Source organism: Myodes glareolus, chromosome 15 (genome assembly GCF_982192425.1).
Source record: "Myodes glareolus chromosome 15, mMyoGla1.1, whole genome shotgun sequence".
NCBI lineage: Eukaryota > Metazoa > Chordata > Mammalia > Rodentia > Cricetidae > Myodes > Myodes glareolus.
The window spans coordinates 55,121,882-55,140,817 of NC_142040.1; the positions used below are offsets into that span (position 1 = coordinate 55,121,882).

Genomic DNA, 18,936 nt, shown 5'->3' on the forward strand with positions numbered 1-18,936 from the left:
GTGGTTGAAATTGGGGGAAGATTTTGGAAAAAACAGCGTGAGGTCGACTGAAATTGAAGTTATGGATGGCAAAGATTCTTAGTGCTCAGTAGTTATACATGTGCTAGTATCTGTATCCTAACTTCTTCCCACATAGTTTGGGGTTGACTGGCAGGGGTATCTTGGAGGCAGTGGTGCATCCCAGGGCATCAGTAGAAGAGGGAGAAAGGCCCCAGATGCTCTCATGTCTCAAGAGTGAGAAACCAATACTATTGAGACTAGACTGTTTTGGTTGTGACAAACAGGCTTGTTTCCCCCTAATCGTAAATAAAAACATAAGGGAGAGTGGCTTATTATGATGAGTAGGAAAGGCTCATCTTATTTAAATATCTGCCTATTTCTTGAAGAGGCTGCCTTGTGCACTCTGCCTCTGTTACCATATTGGGTTAGGGAAGTTGGCCAACATCCTTCAGTCTCTGTTGGCTCTACCTATGCTTAGGGGTGCCACAGTTTAGAGGGTGGAGGTGAGGTGAGGGTACGAGGCAGGAAGAGACGTTGCTCTGGAGCCCACTATGTACTAGTGAGCAACATTCCTAGTCTTCAAAAAGTGTATTCCTGACAGCCTCATTTTCTTTTGTAGGCGGCTTCTGTTTTTGAATGCATTACCTTCAATCCAACTGGCAAAATAACAAACATAAGGAAAAACAAAACAGCAATAGTAAGTTTCTATTGTATCCATCCTGTTTGATATCGTTTGAGTTTTCTAAGTCTAGCCCTCTTTAGGGACTTCAACTGAGACAAATTATAATGCTTAAGTATCCCTAAATTTTTCTTTCCCTTGTTAGTCGTTTGATTTCTTGTCCTTTGAGTGAGAGATGTCTACAATAGGGTTACATATTTGAACGCTTGGTCCCCAGTTTGATGACTCTGTTTGGGGAGGTTGCAGAGCCTTTAGAGGTAGAACCTTGCTGGAGGAAGTATGGCTTTGGGGGCAAAGCCTTTGAGGCTTTGTAGCCCTGCCCCTCTTCTAGCTGAAGAGGTTGGCTTTTTGCTCTGGCCACCCGCTGTCATGTCCCCTCTAACACTATGGCTCTCCTTCTGGAACTGTAATCCAGAAGAAATTCTTTCTTCCCTAAGTTGCCTTTGGTCATGGTGTCTTATCACAGAGACCAAAAAGTAATGCATACACCTCTCTTCCTGAGAGGAGGGAGAGCACCCGACTCTGGCTGACTGTTGACCATTCCATGGCACACCGCGCACATTCTTCACAGAATACACAAGGGATGAAGAAATGCACTTCTCCTTGGTACTGCTATGAGCTCTATCAGTTAAGATAATTCTCAAACAGCCTCTGTGAAAATAGGGGGCAGCTTAAAAAGAAATAAGATGTGGAGCATTGCAGCTCCAAATGTCTGGAAAGCATGTCATTTCGGATCAGGATGCTGGATTTTATTTTCATTTTTACCCCAGTCTGGCTCTTGCTTTTTCTTTCTTTCTTTTTTAAGTGATAGATCCACAAACCATTGTTTCTGAAGGAGTAAGATTAAGGATGAAGATTTGGAAGGGACACAAATATAGAACTGTCACTTTTTTTTTTTTATCTGAAGCAATTACTGTGGGGACAAGCACCCTTCTTCTCAGTACAGCAGCCCTATAAATAACAGCAGGATTCTTAGTGTCCCGGCAGTGTGATGCAGCACCGGTGCTTCAGACTGCCGGCTGGGAGAAACGATGCTTCATAAACGATGCTACTTACCGCATATGCATAACAAATTTGCTTTAGTTAGCTATTCGAGAAGTTGAAATACTGAATTTAGAAAGTCAAAGTCTATCAAATATGTTTAAAAAAAACCAAAACAAGCAAAAACCTCCCTGATTACAAACAATAATTGAGAGAATTGGGGAAAAAAAAACAAGTTAGAAAAAACAGTTTATTAAGTAATATCATATAAATAACGTTACAAAAATTGATTTGCAAAAGGCATATTTACTCTTTGTGAGAAATCACTTTTTCAAGTTGCATTCTTTTCAAATTTATAAGACTAAGAAAAGAAAACCAAATAAACAGAGCCGTGTCAAGGAGTGTGTTATCTGTCATTTGACTACAACACAAGGCCCAGCCACACTGCACTAAAGGGTCACTGTTTGCACCCATCTCCTCTAACACAGAGACCTGTCATGTAAAGGGTGAGGTTACTAAGGTCTGCCTAGCGAGATGCGTTGACTGAATGCAGCCCGATTGTCTTCATCCACCCTCTCCTCTTGCTGAAGATGCAAACAGACAGAGGGCTCCAGGCAGTCTTCGAGCATGGCATAAGCTTCAATTTGTACTTGAATTATTTTTTAATTAAGTACAGTTGGTACCAGAAGCCTTTATTTTCTTGGTTTTAGGAATCACAAGTCACAGTAAGAGAATGCCAAACTGCCTTAGTTTGGTATTACCCAAGATGCACACAGCATTTATCACAAGGCCTATTCGGATGTAGCCTCCTTTCAAAGCAGTGAAAATAATTGCAAACAGAACAGCACAGTGGGCTTGCCGTGTTCCTGTGTTCTTCTGAGCAGATCTATGAGACATTTGCTACACAAGCATTCCCCGGAACTGCTGCATGATCCTACATATGGTTTTTTTTCTGTTTTTAATAAACACTAAACTAATAGATCATAGAAAACTAAAAGGTTACAGAAGGTGCCTCAGATATATTTACATAAATAGCATAGCCTCACAAGAAAGACGAAGCTCTCACTACAGTGGGACGCTTTCTTTTACAACACTGAGTCCATGCCTCATTTGTCAAATAACCTCATTTGAAAGGAAATTTGGGTTTGTGGTTCATGTCCCCCCCCACCACCCCAATGGTATTAAGCAACTCGTAAAAGGTCTTTTGAAATTAATCTAATAACCTGGTGTCTCCTCATCTAAGTGCCCAGTCCCATATGAAATATGGCACGTAAAATAACCGTTGCTTCCCTTTGACGTCCTTTAACACCTTCAACGGCTGGCTCTGTCAGGCTAACATTTCCCCCAAATTAAAAAATGAGAATGCATCATAAATAACGTATTGCAAAATGAGGAGATTAAAGATTGTCTTCGGCAATGCTTAAATTAAATCGATGCTGCAGAGACCATAAACTCCTGGCTTTAAGAATGAGCTATTTCTTTTCTAACTTTAGGCAAGTGTGTGAGCCAATGTATTTGCTTTCTCAGAGGGCCTTGCTCTCTGCGTTGAAGATAGTCAGGGTCTGGTATTTTTAGTAGAGAATTATCCCCCTTGAGAACGGTTCCATGAAGACAACAAAGGAAGATTTAAGATGCTGCAACCATGATCGTCTCTGAACTCTGGTGAGATCATCGTGCCATTCCATTCTGTGGAAAAGAAACATGCTTCTCCGAGCTTAGGACACAGCCCATCTTCCCGAAGACTCACACACCAAGTATTGCTTTCTCTCCTCTTATCTGATAAAGAAGGTAGGGTGTATTGTTAATTGAAATTCAGTGACCTGCCTGTATCTTGAGCCTACTTCTACAATATGACAGTTCAAAACTGGTTTCATCTAGATAATGTAAAAATTAAAATAACACTAAAATGATTTTTAAAAATAGAACATGTCCCTCCAAATGGCAGAGATTTTGACTTTTTAGTGTGTTCTTCCAAAGTAATTATGCTGCTTCAAACCTAGTAACCAGGGACTGAGAGAATTCATTTGGTGGCTGTATAACTGGGGACAAGAGATTGGTTTGATGAGGACAAGCACCCCGTTCAAATATTTAGCTTGCACCCAGGAATCAACTCTGCTTTTTCTTTCTCACTATGTGCTTATAATGTGCTCAGGGCTGCAGAATCTAAGAATTCCCCGTTAATATCTTATAAATCATTCTCCTCGAGAAAATACTTGCTTCAGGATAAAGTCTTCTATGTAGAACACTGTTCGGGAACACACAGTACACAGATTATATAAAGGAAACATTAGGGACTTATTTTGACTGCTCAAAACTTGGATGCTTCTAAGCTCCAGAGTCAGTTCTTGTATAACACTCTGAGAAGTGGAAATGAGAACTAAGCCACATATTTTTATCCTGAATTAAAATGAAATCACCAGCTTTGTTCCATCTGAAAATAGAGTGATTCTCCAGTTGAACCTCCAGAATGTAAAACCAGGGAAGCTGTATTTACAGCACCCAGATTTCCTCTCTTAAGGTCTTGGGAGATTGTCCTCGCCTCTTTCTCATTTGATTTCTTTACTTATTTGAGGACCAATGTTTTCAGAGTTCCTGAAGAAAGTGGATGGAAACTGAGGGAGTTTCAACCTCACTCACAATGGCTTACGGTTCTTTAAAGTCCCAGCTTATTCTAGGAAACAGCGGAAGAAGTTTGAATAAACTTTCTGTTGAAAAGAGGTTTAAAAAAGTTAGCCAGGAATCAGGGCTCGTGGAGCAGCCCTTACTGCCAACGGATCTGCTTGTGTTCAACAAAGAAAATGTTAGATCTGGACCCCTCCTACTCCTGTGCCAGCCTCATTGCCTGGGTCTAAGACCAAGACACAAATAATGTGAGAACTACTTCTCCTCTCCAGAACAAAATTTCATGTTGACTTAGGATTTATCACAGAAAGGAATCTGTCCATGAGGACACTTTTGACCTGGAATTTTGATGGGAAGAAAAAATTACAGAGAGAGAAAGAGAGATGGTTGGGCTTCTCAATCTTTGTTTGACAATTCTTAGGGGTAAGTGTCTGAAGTTAACACCTATAGACCTTGAATAATCCTTTTTTTTTTTTTAGATTGGATTTACCAACAGTCTTCGTGATAAGACATTAAACAGTTATTTTAATGTCAAGTCATATTTTCTACTCTCGATACAATATGTGATTTCCAGCGTGGGATCAAAAGGCTCTGGCTAATGATATCTCAAGTAGCCTGACTCCCTTTCAGTACATACTTGCACTCGGAGGGAGAGGTCAACTTTTCCCCAAAACGTTGGAAATTGCTATTGTCAACTCTTAGAAATTTCACACCAAATTTCACACCAAAAGCTCAAAAGGGCAACTTTTGATGATACCTTTCTTTTTAAGAACTGTTTCTTGGTTCAGTTTGTCACACGATATACGATACAAGATAGAGTACTCTAATTTTACAATCAATTGTGCAAGGTGCTGTTCTCATGCTATATCTAGGAGCCCGCTCTTTCAAATACTTACCTGTGAATATAATGCATACTGACCCATTTTAGTGAGCCATCATGTAGCATTGTTTGGATTCTTTGGTGTGTGTGTGTGTGTGTGTGTGTGTGTGCCTGTGTGTGTTTGTGCATGCATATCAATGTGCATATGAAGAATTAGGAAAAGAAAACCCTCAGAGATGGGAATAGCCCAAACGTGAAGTACTCGTGACTCTTCAGGGCATTTCATCACAAACAAGAAACCATTCAGGAAATACAAAGGGCAATATAGTTGTAATTTTTTTTTAAACCATAATCCAAATTCCACATTTCTCCCATTTTACAGGTGCCATCTTTACTTCCTGGGTAAAAACTATTTAAAAGCCAACTAAACAACAGTGTGTTTCTAAATAGAAAATGTGTTGATAAAACATTACCCTCAAATGGAAATGATGCTAAGATTATCTCTATAAAATTAACATGAACTAAAATAAATCCCTATGACTAATAAGAGAATCAGGACATTCTTAAGTATATATTATATATGTATATACAGAGCCTTTTAAGAAAAGTCTTCAAATGAGGATGTTTCATTACAGTACTTTGGACATTTCTGATGACCGCACAATGCGAGACCCTAATGATGACAGTCATTAGACCATCCGAATGAAATAAATGAATTGAACCTGCCAGAAGCTTGGTTAAGTTGGGTCCCCTGGATAATAACTGACTAAGAGAGTCTAATTGCATAATTAGAGCAATAATAGATTGAATGGATTTTATATTACTTTCCTGTCTTAGTTGAGACCATTGCTTTATCATCAGTTCAAAGACAAAGATGGCGGCTTTGCCACAGAAGCCAACTTAGGAACAGTGGGGAAACAAGACTACTTTCGGAAATCGACTGTCAGTTTCCCAAGAGTCTTAAATGTTTTTTTGCTGAAGGCAATCCAGGCTCTTCTCTTGTGGGCATTTCAGAAACATGGCGTGCAGGTTCTCAGCGACATCTCTGTGCCATTCATTTACTCCCTCGTTGCAGTGTAAGTACAAGGATGTCTCCGAAGGCAAAGGGCAGGGATTAGGTTCCGATGTGACTAGGTCTAACTTTCCCCTTGAACTCTAGGGTAGGATATTTAATCTAACCTTACTAAGTCGAGTTAATTATATAAGAAGTATTTGAAGACTATGAATTATTGTATTTCACACGGCTACTCTCAGGTATAGCAGAATAATAGTAACAGCAACTACAGACAAAACAAGTTACCGTCTGCCTCAGGAAAGTCTCGCAAGAACTTCTGGGTGATTATACCTGTGTCTCATTAGTTTCACTGATAGCTGAAAGAATTAGGAATCTGTGACATGTTGGTGGCCCAAAACTTTGAAATTTGCTAAATATTTCCTCTGTTAACGGTTTAAAGCTATTTCTCTTGTTCCCTTTGTTTGGCACAATGGTGACCTTCCAGGTGTGTCACACGCAACAGGTGATGAGTGTCAAGGAACACAGCCTTACTCTTTGCTACCGTCTTTGAACTTGAACTTCACCGTTTGATTTGCCTCCAAATCACCTTACCATATGGAAGGACTTGATGCTATGAGTAGCTGGTGCCAGAAACACCTCTTCCAGCGCAGACAGGATGCCCCAGATGGCACTTCACACCCTTACCAACCCTTCCGTAGCTAAGGATCCCCTCGAGAGTTGATTGACCAAGAAAAATTTCCCAATTGTTCCCTCCTTTTCTGTTTTTGTTTTATACTAAAACTATATTTTTATCAGTAAAGTCTGATCCCTTCCCCCTTAGCATGTGAGATGTACACTTGGAGCATTCAGCTGGCCTGAGGCCATGAACAAGAGCAGCGTCCAGGCCAGCAGTAAGGAATGTGTGGCCAACCTGCCCTAAGAGAACAAGGAAAAAAAAAACCCCACTGTTCCCTCCTCTCCTCCCCCGCGGGCCTGCTGGGCTTACTTGGTTAACTACATGAACTAAAAAATAAAAATTTGCCTCTTGGAAGCTCATAAAAGTGTACTAGAAAAAAAGTCTCTAACATTGGATCCGCACAGACTGCAGCCATTGACGTTCGGAACGGGTACAAGAGAGAACCCTTTCACGGGAAGGTGGATAAATAGAAAGAAATAGCCACTTCGCATGTTCCAGTGTCATAATAGGAAAATGAAAAAGGCAACAGATTAGGAGTCTTTGTCACTGTCCATCCCTCCGTACATATCCGCTAGCTTTTTGAACCGAGGACCCCAGTCACTCAAATAGTCATAATCTTGGTCTCCATCTGTGGTCACTGACTCGAGCGAACTCAGCGAGTCGGCCACCGAGCCGGTGCCCTCGTAGGCATAGGTGGCCAAGGAGTCGTAGGGTGGGGCTGTGGGGTCTGTGTCATTTTCCTTTAACCTTTGGTTAATAAAATCTCTGACATCAGTGTTGTCGCGAGCTGTTGGAGTCCGTCTAGGTAGAAAAAGAGCTTCCGGCACAATGTCCCTGCGCGATTTGCTGTCCTCCATGGCTTCGGGGTTCCTCAGGGTTCCGATATCAAAGGCCTGGGTGTCCTCCTCTCCACCACCTTCGTCGTTGTAACTGACAATGTTATCTCTGATGTCCTCTTTGGAAATGATCAAAGGCTCTTTCTTCCGCTGCCGCCTCAGAGCTGCGAACAGCACCACGGTCACTGGAAGCAGAAAGCAAAACAGAAGGGAAGGAAAGTTAATTTGTCATCCAATTAACACGGAAAAGAACCCTTGCTCCAACCTGCCGCTTTAAAACTTCTCTTGAAAACACAGGCTCAACTTTTTCCGGCGTTAAGAATCCATTTGTCTTTATCCATGATCAGATAAGGACCCCAGAATGGAGTGTTTTAAAGAAGGCTATATAATTTAACCAGATGATAAAATGCCATCTTATTTTGACAGTATTTCCTTCTTTTTTTCCCCCTTTGAAAAGGCAAAGTAATTTTAAGGTAGGAAAAGTAATAATAACAATAATAATTTTTTTTGAACCACAGAGAAAGTACTGTGGTAAAAGTGCAAATTATGCCAAGCACCCAAAATGCTCCAAAACTGGCTATAAAGGAAAGGCTGGCACCTTTGGGAAGTGTGGAAGGCTTTGCATAACTCCACATTTAAAATAACTATTGCGCTACGCCTTCCTCTTCCCCCACCTGAGAAAAGTGCAAAATTAGTTTAAAATCCCAAGCAGAGATGTGAATGTTTGCATACCTTCCCACATACAAAGAAATATTAGTACAGATAAAACCCCTGAGAGACCCAGATTCCGAAAGCTACTCCGGGTCCTGAGCTCAACCAGGTAAATAGGGCAGATAGAAATACACTTTCCCTGTGATTTGTGTTTGAGTTAGATAAACATATTTATATGAGATTTCACTATCAAAGACTTATGTCCCACAAGTTTGTTAGCTAGAATGTCTGTTTCACAGATATGTTCTTCTTCTTCTTTTTTTTTTTCTTCTAGCTCAAATTAGAGGCAAAACAAAAACCGCATTTTTGCATTCTCTTCACAGCTGGTTGGTAGAACAAAGCTGGCTGCCTGTAGAGAGACACATCTACCTGCAAATGGGTAGATGGCTGGAAAATAAGAATTTGTAACAGCTTACAGAGGAAGCGGCCGCCCAGCACAGGCAATGCATTACCAGTCCTTGTTTGTCCAGTGATATTTACTACGGGAAGCCCTAGCAATGTCTCTACCGCATCACCCGTTACACGGTCCAGTTTTTGTATGCCATGAAAACGGAATTCTTGCCATGAGATTTAGGAGACAAGTGCATCTTCCTCCTAATGAACAGATTTATCCCTTTAGACATTAACAGTATTGCTACTTGGCTTCTGAGAGTAAGATGTCTATGTACCAATTACTGTGCTAAGTGCATTTCGTACTCAATCCCACTTAATCATCATAATCATCCTATGAAGTAGGAATCATAGTGAAAAATCCAGTTTACCAGAGAAGAAATTGAAGCCGAGAGATGTCACATGCAGCAGGCATTCAAATCCAGGTCCACCAGACTAAAAGAGTTGTGCTCTTACCTGCCATGCTGGAAGCGTATTGGGGTGACTGTCCCTTTCCTAAGGAAATTCAACTTTGCCATTCTCAGGTATGTGGCTGTGTAACTGTGCACACTCTCTGTTCTTGTCAGGGAGTGTCCCGATGCCTCCATTGTCTCATCGACCTAGGGGATCCATCCATTCTTTCAATAAGTCATTGTGTGGTGCCTGCTTTGTGTCAGGGACAGTTCTAGGGTACTACCCGTATCACGTGCGCATCAAAGGCCTGCCCCAGAGCCTGGGCAGTTGCGTGGGGACGGTGCGATGGAGACAGAAAATAAAACCACATGTATAACAAGTCAGGAAAGTATTAGAAGATGTTAAGTGCAATGCAAAACCAGAAAAAGCAGAGGAGGAGGCCAAGGTGGATGGGGAGGGTTTTCTCTGTTCGTTCCATGGGCTCTGCATTTCTGCACCATCTCAGGAAAGATGGAGCAGGAGTGGAGGTTATCCAAGGTGCTCTCTGACAAAGGGGAGACAGCAACAAGAAAAGCCCCTAGGGAGATCTGTGTCTGTAGTATATGGAGGACAGGCAAGGATCTCGGAAGCTGGGCCAGAAGGAACCGAGTAGAGGCGTAGGGAAGAGTTATGTCTCCTGGCACCTTGGTGGCTTTAGCAAGCTTTCACTTCTACCTTGGTGGGTTGGGAATGGAGACTTCAGAGCTTAGGGATAATCTCCTTTTACACTGCTTTCCAGTGTGAAGTGGCATGGGTTTGCAAAACAGGAAAGTAAGGAAGGGTGACATTGGGGATTAGAGGGTGTTCCCTGGCCATCTGCTCTTAAAGAATTCAACGTTAATGCACATGAGTTCTTTCAGTCATTAACGGTCAGACAGCAGGCATTTGTCACTCCCTGATTCTCCAGATTTAAGTACTCAGGTTTTTAAATCTCAGTCCTGCGTTCACCTGAAGTTACAGCTTCATACAAGTGAGACGGGAGAGGGTGTAATCTACAGTCATAGGTACTCAGCCCTCAGCCACGATTTAATTCTATGGCCAAGACTACCTATGCCTCTTATCAGCCCCACGTTCATCTGATGTCTTGATGAAAACTGACTTTTACAAATGAGGACTGGACGGGGGCAGAAGCATGTAAAACAGTGCAATATATTTGTGGAGAACAGTCTCTTCTTCCTCATCCTCCTGGGGCCAGAGGACAGCAGCAAGATTTTGGGGGTGGGAGAGGGAAGATGATCAAATTCGTGCTCCAATCCTATTAGAGAACCAGCAGCTCTAACAGTCTGACCTCTGTAAAAGGGAGGCAATACCACACTGCCAGGTGCTGTCATGAGGAACGAGTTAAATGTGAAGATTTTGCAAAACTCTAAATTGCTATATAGATTAGATGTAGCTACTGTTGGGAAGCCTAAACTATTTCATTTAATATTTGTACATGCATATAATGTGTTAGATCAACTCTGTCCAAATCCCCTCCCTTCCAACTCCTCCCCTACACACCCTCAAACTTTCCTTTGAATGCTTTTACTGTTTTCTTTTAGTAAAATACTGGATGCCTTTGGATTCACCCAGGGACATCTGTGGGGTGGGCAAGTGCCCTGCCCGCAAATCACACCTGTAGGCCAGGCTTACTTTTGTACCAGATTTCCTCATGTATCAGTGTGGCTTTCTTTCTCTTTCTACCTCTCAGGTGTGCCTCTAACCTCCACAGTGGCCCCCGTTGAAGTTTTCTGTCTCTTTCAGCCTGGAATGCACTGCGTTTCAAAGCTCACAGGGAAACGGGGGATGGGGGGCGGGGGGATGGGAGTGGGGTGGAGGGGATGGGATCCCCGCACCAGCCTGGAAAGAAAGACCTGGGCCTAGGACTGAGTTCTGCCATGTGTTCCGCATGTGACGTGGCCACACACCTTAGTTCACACCCTGCTGCCTCAGCTTTCATATCGAAGACGCAGGTAAATCCACCCCAGGTAGTTCCGAAGAGCCAGGGGAACATTTGTGAAGCACCTCACACAGCGTCTAGTCTGTGGTGCGAACCTAGTTAAGCTAAAACTCAGTTTCTAAAAATCTTTAAAAAAATTATGTACAGAATTCCCCAAGCACCAGACAAGGTGTGGGAGGTCCTGGAGCCAATTAAGAATAATGAAGAGACAGTGAATTTATTGGCGAAAAAAATATGAAAGGGGAAAAGGAAACGAGCGGGTTAGAAGGAAGAAAGGAGAGAAGAGAAAATGGACCAATGCCTGAAGGTCTCTAAGTCAACATGCCACAGAGTTACTTGCTCTCTGCACAATTTCCAGGAAATGGAGCCAGCCTAGATGTCTAAATAGATGAATAAAGAAAACATGATCCATACACACAATGGGATTTTATGCAGCCGCAAACAAAAATGAAATCATGACATTTGCGGGAAAATTGATGGAACTGGAGATCATTATGTTATGTGAAATAAGTCAAACTCAGAGTGGATTCTGTATTTTCTTCTACATAAAGAATCTGAATTAACATTGTATATGCTCACATATATGTGTGTATGTCTTTATATGTGTGTGTGTGTGTTTACTTGCATATAGCAGTGTAGGTTTCAAAAAAAAAAAAAAAGAAAGGCTCTAATAAGAGAGGAGGTGGGTAATTGAATATACGGAAGGGAAGCAGAAGGGGACCAGCTGGGGCAAGGGTATGGTAGCAGGGAAGGGAGTCAGAACCAAGTGCGAGGACGCAAATGTGTGGAGGGATTATGATGAAATACATTGCTTCGTATGATAATCTTAAAAACAATTAAAAATGTAAAAGAACAGGACAGATGACTAGTGAGAGGAAGGGGAAGGACTAGCAAAAGGAGAGCTGCCTCTCCTTCCACAGGCACGGCTCCCCTGCCCCAGGTTGTCCAGATACTCCTTTTAGATCAAGATCAATGATCCAGTCCTCCAGGCTTTACAGACTCGCAGCATTAGGGATGCTGATAAGTCTTTGCATGCTGTCATTGCTGTATGCCTCCCGATCTCAAAACACTTCGTTCAAATCTTGCTGGAGAAGATCATGGTTCTAAAGTTGCGTTTCCCGTCTTCTCTTGTGATTGACAGCATTGATGAGTCAGGCGAAAGGTCTTTCTTGTAGAAATGCAGGCCCCTTTCCTATGCTTCTCTGTTGTTCAGGCTTCTTTATTAGAAGAGGGTTTTCTTCTGTGCAGTCTAGGTTACTGCTTTCGTGTTTGCTTTTTAGAGAGGGTCTTGTGTACCTTGAGCTGGCCCAAACTTACCACGTAGCTAAAGATGACCTGGGATTTCTGATCCTTATTTTCCCCCCTTTCAAGTTCTGCGATTACAGGCATGTGTTGAACTTTGATTTTTTTCTCTAATTTTATAGGCAAGATTGTAAATATGCATCTTGTTTATATTTTTAAAAAGTTCATTTATGTCCATGGGTGCTTTGTTGCTGTGTAACTTGTGCACCACGTGTATGCCTGGTGCCCTTGGAAGCCAGAAGAGGGTGTTGGATCTCTTGGGAATGGAGTTTGAGATGATTGTGAGAGCTGGCATGTGAACACCTGGAATACAGCTTTGGTTTTCTGGGAAGAGCAGCCAGTGCTGAGTCATCTCTCCAGCCCCTTTTTTCTCTTGTGGAAGAGTTACTTTGGTTGATATTTGAATTTTTACTTGAGCAACAGTTAAAGGTTTGTTAAACTTTCAAACTCAGGTTTTTGGCTCAATTAGTTGGTTGGAATAAAAAAAAAACCCATCATTTGTATCATTGCTAGACTTTATGTTGCTTTCTGTCTCTTTGAGAAAACTCCTGGGAGAAACAACTTAATAAGGGATGTATCTTGGCTTATGGATTCCGAGGATTTAGTTCAAGGTCTCTTGTATCTACTGCTTTGGGCACTGGGATGAGACAAAGTGTCATGTTGGTAGGAACATGTGGTGGAACAAGGTGGGCAAGAGTCAGAGAGGAAGGGTCCGGGGACAGATAGCTCCTTCAAAGGTGTGCCAGGTAACATAAGCCCTTCCACTGGGTCCCAGATCCTAGCAGCCCATTCATCTGTGAACGTATCAATGCTTCAATCATTTGGTGAAGTGAGCAATTCCTGGTCCAGTTCCCTTCCAGCTGCACCACCACTCGAAGACAATACCTCCAACATATGAGCTGTTGAGGGGAAGATGCCGTATCCAAGCCATCCCAGATCTTGTGTTTCCCTTTCATTACATTCATTTCTTTGGGGGCCCAGAATTTGCTTCCTGATGTCAAGAGTTATTTATTAACAGTCTGAAAATTAGTAGACATTGTGTGTGTGGTAAACCGAGAGCAGCTCTAAGTGGGTAGTTATTCCATTGTGTAGCTCAAAGTAAGTTTGTTGCTTTAAAGAGATTGCCACCATTTTATTTTTTCCCCCTGGGTAGGAGAGAAAAAGTCACTATCTTCCTTTTTGCAGGTTTCTGTTGATCTCTAATGTTACCTTTGTAAAAGGGGTCGTCATCAGATGCGCCATGAAGCACGACTTGTACTCTTCAAAAGTTAATTATCAGACAACACACAGAACAAGCAGGGTGTGGATATATGTTGCTTTCTAATACCCCCTGAGATGCAGTTCGGTATGATAGACAACATATTCTTTTGGCAAAATGGTACCCTGGGCAAGCAAAGACATGGGCACATAGTACATCTGTTCATTCTCCAAAGCAAAAACGAGTTCATGTTTGAACAACACAGATTCTCAGCATATAGCTCTACTCACCTAGATCAGGCTGTAAGCCTTAATGGGGGAGGCGGAAAAATCTAGAGTGTCACAGTAACAGTGTGTGCCCCTCACCAAGGGGAGAGAGGATGCGGGGAGGAGCAGTTTACCTAGTAGGATCAGGATGCACAGAAGGATGGCCACCAGAGCCCCTGTGCTCAGCCCTGTGGGGTGGATGAGGGCCTCGGCGTGGCAGGACTGCATGTTCCCATGGTGGTCACATGCACAGACCCGGACAGTCACTGTCCCAGTGCTGCTTTGGACTGGGTAGTCGTTGTCTGAAATGACCACAGGCAGGAGATAGGTGCTCATCTCGTGTCTGTTATAGCCATTTTTCCGAGTTAGGATTCCTGCGGTATTGTCTGGAAGCAGAAAGGAAAACGGTGAATGTGTGTAGCTGCTACATCAGGCATTGAATAGGTTGTGATGGAAATCAATAGGTACGGATGGAGCCTGAGATTCAGTTCCACATGGGTATGGAGAAAGGGAAGGTCAGAAGCTCACTTACCTTTGTTGTCCTGTACGGTAAAGTTCGAGCCACTGACTGCTTCAGGAGCCAAGGAGAATGAGAATTGGTGTCCACTGTATGGGTCATCCTTGTCAACAGCATGCAGGGTCTGAATCAGCTGAAATAGAAACCATAAGGTTGCCCGAAAGGTTTCAGGACCCTAAAGTGGTTCTGACAGTTTTCCAAGAATTTGCTTAGTTTTATAGTTCATGACTTAATTAAAATGATAGCTCTTGAAAAACAATCAGTACATTCTATCCAAAGATCTAATGTGTTAGAAACCCACGGCGCCAGGGTCACTTCTTTGCTGTGGGATCTCCTCTGAAAACTATGTGATATTCATCCCGACCTCATGCCACTATATACTAGACGGCCCCTCCTAAGTGACCATCTGACTAGGCTCCAGTCTCAAGTACCCCTAGGGGGAAAGGTCACCCTGATTGAGGAGCACCACAGAAGAGTAATCCGAAGTCTAAAATGTCTCAGTCATCATTGGTAGCATTGCCACTTAACAAAATGGAAGTACTCTGGGCAGCCTGTGCAAAAACACTGTCTTATGTTCACAGGTTAGCAAACCGGGAAAACAGCTAATTAATGTAAAATTAATGTAAAAAAAAGTCCCACTCTCCCCTGTACATTTGTGCTGCACTTCTGCGTTGACAGAGCACAGCGTCATTTCTGTCACAGGCTGCAGAGACCTGTTTCAGGTGGGTGGCAGATGGGTGCAACAGTAACGCATTCATGAATTTGTACTGCTTTGCAGATGGGCAATGGGAATAAGTAAATCCGTGAGTTATAGGCAATGGGATAATAGGTTCTAGTGATTATTTTCAAGCACACATGCAAATTAAGCTATCTGTTCACCAATAAAGATTTTTTATCCCAGCAACACTGTGACTAATCTATTTTAATGAAAACTTAAAACTGATTTGGAATCCACATCAGTCTTGGAGACTGATGAACTTCCAGTTCTTAAAAACTATTTGTTCTCTTATGCAAGTTAAACATTCGTCTTGGTTATTATTTATGGTATTAATCTCCTTGGCATCCACTTCATAGATAATTCAAGACAAGCCCTCCGCTGTGTGTATCGTCTCAATTATTAGATCGAAATTAATCTGACTTTCAATCAGAAAGTGCTTTTTAAAATACAACCCACCTGATCTGCCTTTGCCTTTTCACAGACAAAGGTCTCATAGAACTCAGCAAACTCTGGGGCGTTGTCATTGACGTCAAGAACTTTAATGTACAGAGGCACTCGGCTGCTTTGCTTTGGATTATCTGATACATAGCAAAAAGAAAGAGATAAGCATCATATATGTTGATTACCATTTCCCCTAGACAAGAACCATTCACTCTTTCAGTCTCATTCATTTGCCCTAATCCCCGGTAGGTGGAGGAGAGAGTTCAGGTCCCAGGGTCAGGCGCTGGTAGCTCACATTTTCCTTTCTCTCATCCACTTAACCCGTATGTCTATTTGAATGCTCATGAAATACGGGCTTACTGGAATCTGACCTAACATGGGCTAGGACAGACAAGGAACGTAATAAAGATAGTGAATTTTAGGTATTTATTTTAATGTGGAGATAAACACGCGAAACATATGAACATACAATGCACCAGATGGCAAAATTAAGCAGAGGGGAAGGATGGAGAGAGATGGAGCTGTTCTGGTGACTGGGATAGCCAGGCACCTTCTCAGAGGCACCTGTTTGTTCAGATGCGGCTGAGGAGGAGGAGTGAAGCCGTGTGAACATTTCTGGATTCCTAGGGAAATGAAAGAGCAAGTAGAAAGACTTTGGAGTGAGAGAAAGGCCTTTATAGAAGCTCTCAGATTCTGAGCTATTGCAGGTGGTTAACAAGCTCTGACAATAGGATTCTTAAGATCTCTAGCGTCTATCTTTCTCATGCTATTCTCCTAAAGTGAAGGTGGCTGCACATAAATTATGGTATGTCTAAATCACCCGTATTTTCAAATATATTAGAGAAACATTGAATTCTAAAACCAGAAAATTTTAGGCGTAAACCTAAAATAATGCGCAAATGACTACTTTAGTAAAAGAGCTAAATTTCGTGATGTTTTGAAAAACGATCTTTTTCAGGGGAAAGTCATTTTGTAATTTTAGTGCTTTTAGAGTTCACTGCTGTTAGCATCCACGCCAGCTCCTTGGCACAAATTCTGAAGACCAAATTCCTATGTAACAAATGTCTAATGAGATAGCCTGATCACTTTCAACGCCAGAACTTCCCTTTGCCCACACTGGTTGGTTGCCATTCCATCCACTCTCCTTCAGTGACGTCATGTCTCCTGAGTTATGGTGTCAAATGGAACTGTAATAAACCATTTGATATGGAGTGTTTCCCAGCAGATATCCAACTGAGATAAAAGTGTTTAGAACTTCAGAAATTAAAAATCAAAACTGAAAGGAATTATACTTCAAAAGCCTATTTTAAACACTAAAATAATATTTTAAAGATTATCCTTTGTTTCTATGTTCTCCTGTATAATGCCGCTCAAAGCTCAATTGAATTTCCATTGAATGAAACAATTTCATTTGAAAAGTTTTTTTTTTTGTGGGGCCCTATTTTTCTTTGCATTTTATGGGGAGTGACGTAAAACTCATCCTAAGGATTTTATTGATTATTTGGTGCTTTATAGTGCTCCATTTGGCAGACTATAGGAAAGTGATACTTTGTAGCTCTTAATTTGGTAAAGATTTTGAAATAGAAATTCTACAGAAGGTTAGAATGAATATCTAAGAGGTGTTGCCCAATGCTTATATTTTTAAAAAATAATTTTATTTATTCAAAGAGTGTTCTTTTAAATCATATTCTGTTCTGTTCCCCAACTCCTCCCAGATTTCTTTCCCTTAAACCAAACAACCAAGTGAAAGAGCAGCCAGGTTGTCAGTCGTCCGTACGTAACTGCTTCGTCTGTGTTTAAAATTGACTCTCCTAGTAGGCAATTAACTCCTCTCATTTCCACAGACAGACTATGAGTCTACTCAGCAGGCTCACAAAAGGTACATTTAATCATATCAAAAAATGCAAACAGGAAAAAATAGAAACTAATGGCACCAATGTTATGGAGTAACCAACCACTTTCTGACTAAAGACGCAACTCCATTTATCTTTCTTAGGATTCTCAGTAAGTTGTTCTTAGCCACTTTGTTTTTGTATTTTGATATGACTAAATGTACCCAATGCCTACATTTTGAAGATATACAACCCTACTTATTCCCTTGTTTCTTGTGTGAGAGTCCATTTTTTTCCCAGCTGTTTTTGTGATTTTCTTACTTATAACCTTTGGGAAGTCATATTTACTATGTGCCTATTCTATTTCACTAGAAAGATATATTTTTTGAAAACTCTCTCTCTCTCTCTCTCTCTCTCTCTCTCTCTCTCTCTCTGTGTGTGTGTGTGTGTGTGTGTGTGTGTAGGCCCAAAATTTGTGTTGGGCGTCTTTCTCCATCACAACCACCTTACTGATGGAGGCAGGTTCTTACTGAACACTTTACTAGTCTATATAGCCAACTTGCCCTGGAGATCCCATCTCTAGCTCCTGAATGCTGGGATTACAGGCAGCCGCCATATCCACCCATCTTATATGGGGACCTTGGGGATCGAAACTCCAGTCCTACACTTGCCTAGCAAGATCTTTTCCTTCTGGGTTGTCTCCCCAGCCCCGAGAGACACATTCTTATTATTTCCAAATTGCGGCCCTTTCACGGTTTTCATCTCCAGTTAAGGTGAACCATCACACATTTAGAATAACCATTGTGGCAGATCTCTCCCCCAGCACTCTTTCCCTCAACACGTGTAGAGCAGGGTCATCAGTATGAGGGGAACAGCTCTGGCCTTGCTTGAAGAAGCCCTCACTGGGGCTCACCATCAGTGGGGACAGCTGAGGAAGGTTGGACTTACTAATCTCTGTTGCTATCACTGTGATGTTGTGCCACAGCAGTGTTTCCCGGTCGAGAAGTTTCGATGTAAAGATTGAACCATTTCCGGAATCAATGTTGAATATCCGGTCCATATCGGTATGTCTATCCACAGAATACCTGGAAACACAGAGCAGGATTTAGAAAGGCTTTCCTGGATGTTCCCTCTACACATCATAAAACAACCCCCAGGACAGCTCATCTGCTAATTCCTTCTACTTGTGGCGTTTTAAAGCATCACCTGTAACATCCAGGAAAATATTTTGTGATGGAGGAGGGTTAACAGTCTATGTGTTACTTTCATTGGTTAATAAAGAAACTGCCTTGGCTTTTGATAGGACAGCAGCTTAGATAGGTGGAGTAGACAGAACAAAATGCTGGGAAGAAGACAATGAGGTAGTCGCCATGACTCTCCTCTCCGAGACAGCTGCAGGTTAGAATCCTCCCGGTAAGCCACCATCTCATGGTGCTACACAGATTATTAGAAATGGGTTAGATCAATATGTAAGAGTTAGCTAATAAGAGGCTACAGATAATGGGCTAGGCAGTAGTTTCCGCGTAATTATTCAGGGGTAAAGCTAGCTGGGAGGTGGGTG

The 18,936-nt window shown here is 42.0% G+C and overlaps 1 protein-coding gene across 4 annotated transcripts in view; it reads right to left on the bottom strand.

Moving 5' to 3' along the window:
- Positions 1 to 5,413: 5,413 nt before the first annotated feature.
- The window catches only part of Cdh6 (cadherin 6), a 136,152-nt gene continuing 122,629 nt past the window's right edge, over positions 5,414 to 18,936 (bottom strand). For 3 of the 4 annotated variants that reach the window (XM_048429846.3, XM_085676607.2, XM_085676608.2), the window contains 5 exons: positions 18,324 to 18,460; positions 15,559 to 15,680; positions 14,400 to 14,517; positions 14,002 to 14,253; positions 5,414 to 7,814 (listed from right to left, as the gene is read on the bottom strand). In XM_048429846.3, coding sequence (XP_048285803.1) covers positions 7,324 to 7,814; positions 14,002 to 14,253; positions 14,400 to 14,517; positions 15,559 to 15,680; positions 18,324 to 18,460 — 1,120 coding nt within the window. In that variant the 3' untranslated portion in view covers positions 5,414 to 7,323. Of the gene's footprint in view, positions 7,815 to 13,891; positions 14,254 to 14,399; positions 14,518 to 15,558; positions 15,681 to 18,323; positions 18,461 to 18,936 lie in introns of all 4 variants that reach the window. The other variant, XM_085676609.2, reaches the window with a different exon arrangement.